At 29.0% G+C, this 2,820-nt stretch overlaps 1 protein-coding gene across 1 annotated transcript; it reads left to right on the top strand.

Annotated features, from left to right (window-relative positions):
- Positions 1-354: 354 nt before the first annotated feature.
- LOC114170093 (CASP-like protein 1C1) lies at positions 355-2,135 on the top strand. Its single transcript, XM_028055578.1, has 3 exons — positions 355-715; positions 803-905; positions 1,716-2,135. Exons 1-3 carry the CDS (start codon positions 561-563, stop codon positions 1,947-1,949), a joined length of 492 nt encoding a protein of 163 aa, XP_027911379.1. The 5' UTR covers positions 355-560; the 3' UTR covers positions 1,950-2,135.
- Positions 2,136-2,820: the final 685 nt, after the last annotated feature.

The raw sequence follows: 2,820 nt of genomic DNA, 5'->3' as shown, positions 1-2,820 counted from the left end.
TGGTACCAAATAATGCTTCTGAATCAACATTTTAGTGTCCAGAAGCAGCATGTGCTGACTCTTGAAAAGGGAATAACCTTTCTTGCTAGCGGAACCAATTGAAACCGAAACAAAAGACACAAAACAAGAGACAGAACAACAATATTAAAACCATTTAGCTTTGTGTTTAGGTTGCAAATTTCACACCTGCTTTATCTAGCATCTTACTTAACATTTTCTTCGCCAAGTAAAAAAACCTGAAAAGGACACAAAACTAATCTAACTTTTTTAACATACAAAGATAAAATTATGGATTTGCTTACATCCACACCACAAAAGGAAGAGTCATAGCAGCAAAACTAGAAAAAAAATGTTAAATGACGGTGGCATGGACTCTTAAGACAGATGAGAATTTCACCTAACACAACCCAAATGTGTACTACAACTTCAGTGCATTACCCCACTACTTTCTTTCCTAACATTTTTGAATTTCAACACTTCATCATCTTCATCTATTAATTTAAACCTTCTCTTGAGGTTTCTTTCATAGTGCACCAACTTTTTTTTTTCTTGTGAAATCCATGGCCAAGACTAGGTGGTTGTGCCATCTTCTGCTGAGGTTCTTGGCTTTTGCAGCAACACTTTCTGCAGTCATTATGATGGCTACCAGCCATGACAGAGCTACCATCTTCACAGTGTCCTTTGAAGCTAAATACACCAATTCCCCTGCCTTCAAGTGAGTGTCTTTCTAGTGGTTATAATCATTAATCTTTTTTGGTGAAGAAACTGTTGCTGAAAACTGATAACATGATGTTCTACTTAGGTACTTTGTGATTGCATACTCTGTTATCACTGTCTATGGATTTTTTGTCCTCTTTCTTCCTGCAAAAAGCTTGCTCTGGCAACTTGTGGTAGCCTTGGATTTGGTACATGTCCTGAAGCCTCCTCTTTCTATTTATATGTGTTTCATCACACACACACTACATTAGTCTTTTTATAAATAAAAGAGACAATAATCTCACATTACTCGAGAGTCAAGGTTTAAAGGGAACAACATAGTGTCACAGTTTTGTTTTTAAAAGACGTCTACAAATATGTAAGAAGTAAAAAATATTTAGATTGTCTTAGATCTTGCCTTTTAAACGATGTAAGACTATTAAACATAATAGAAAGAATATGCATGATAACCGGATAACATAATGTGATTCATGTAACTAAACTTAATGAGATAAAATTAATATATGAGCAAATTATATTATATACTATTAGTATTGTGATTTAATTACTCTTTTGGTCCCTTGTTTTTGTCCAAAAATGTCATATTGGTCGTCTAATTTTTAAAGTTTCAATTTGGTCCCGATTTTTAGAAAATTGATACAGTTTGGTCATTTTCATTAAATTTCTTGAAACGGATTAAGGATTTTTCATCATAATTAAAGTTGTTAATAAGAATGATTTGCTTTATTGATGTAATTAACATAATCATAGTACCAATTTTGATAAAAAAAAAATCATTGATTCGCTTCAAAAAATTTAACAAAAAAGACCAAATTGTATCAATTTTTAAAAAATTGAGACCAAATTAAAACTTACAAAACTAGAAGACAGACCAATTTAATATTTTTGGACAAAAATAGGAATCAAAAGAGTAATTAAACGGATATAACATGAGAAGTTAATATTATAGTAGAGTGAAATTCAAACTGGAGTTATACTAATGGTTGATTTTTGTGTAGGTGTTCACCATGTTACTTGTCTCAAGCCTCTCTGCAGCTATTGCTATAGCTCAAGTGGGAAAGAAAGGAAACAGTTATGCAGGTTGGCTACCAATATGTGATTCGGTTCCGAAATACTGTGATGAAGCAACAAGAGCGTTAATAGCTGGTTTCATTGCAATGATTATATACATAATTCTTCTTTTGCATTCCATTCATACCATCATAGACCCTCTCCTCTTGAGAAAAAGTTGAACACTTTTTCAGGGTTAGCATGTTAGAGTAGAATTTGTGGTCATTTGTTGTTCAACCAACATTTTGATTCTGCTTCTCATCACTTTCACTTTTTTTTTTTCTTTCCTTCCCTTCTTTCTTGTAATAATTCCTTTAGATGAAATCTGTTTTTCAATTTTCATTAGTGAGATTTTGGTTGGGTTCTAATTTCACTCTGCCTTATTGCACTTGTAAACAAAAGCACGCTATAAATTTAATATAATTCAGCATCTCAAAATTTATATTTACAAATATATTTTAATTTCTTCAATAACAAGTAATTAGCAAAGTCTTTTATATCAATTATAAAAAAAGTTAAATTGTGTTTTTAGTCCTATTTTTGTTAGAAAATATTAATTTAGTCTCTTTTTTTATTCGTCTTATTTTGAAAATTTTGATATAATCAGATCTTGTTTGGTAGTATTGTACTAACAACGTTAAATATGTGTCAAATGTCAGTTCATGATTTTTTTGAATTTTTTTATTTAATTTTTTTTTAAAATTTATAAATGTGTCACATGTCAAGTTAGGTGTCGGTGTCTCAATCTTAATTTGTCTCTACATTTATTATTTTGTTTGAATTTAATTTCAATTTTTAAAAATTGAATAATTTCGTTCCTTTACAAATTTAAATCAAATTTAATTTTTATATAAATAACATACAAATATTTTTATTGAATATTTTTAACAAAAATAAGTTTATTTAAATTTATATTTTATATTAAATTTTATTTTAAATTATTTTAAATTTGTTAATAGTAAGTAATATAGGAAAAAATCAAATTTAATTTTAACCGACAAATATGTTAAACTTGTTTATCAATTGAATTTCATAAAAGGGTTAAATATGTTT

Source organism: Vigna unguiculata, chromosome 11 (assembly GCF_004118075.2).
Source record: "Vigna unguiculata cultivar IT97K-499-35 chromosome 11, ASM411807v1, whole genome shotgun sequence".
Lineage (NCBI taxonomy): Eukaryota > Viridiplantae > Streptophyta > Magnoliopsida > Fabales > Fabaceae > Vigna > Vigna unguiculata.
Note: the sequence above shows the minus strand (reverse complement) of the source record. Positions and strands in the feature narration are given on the sequence as shown.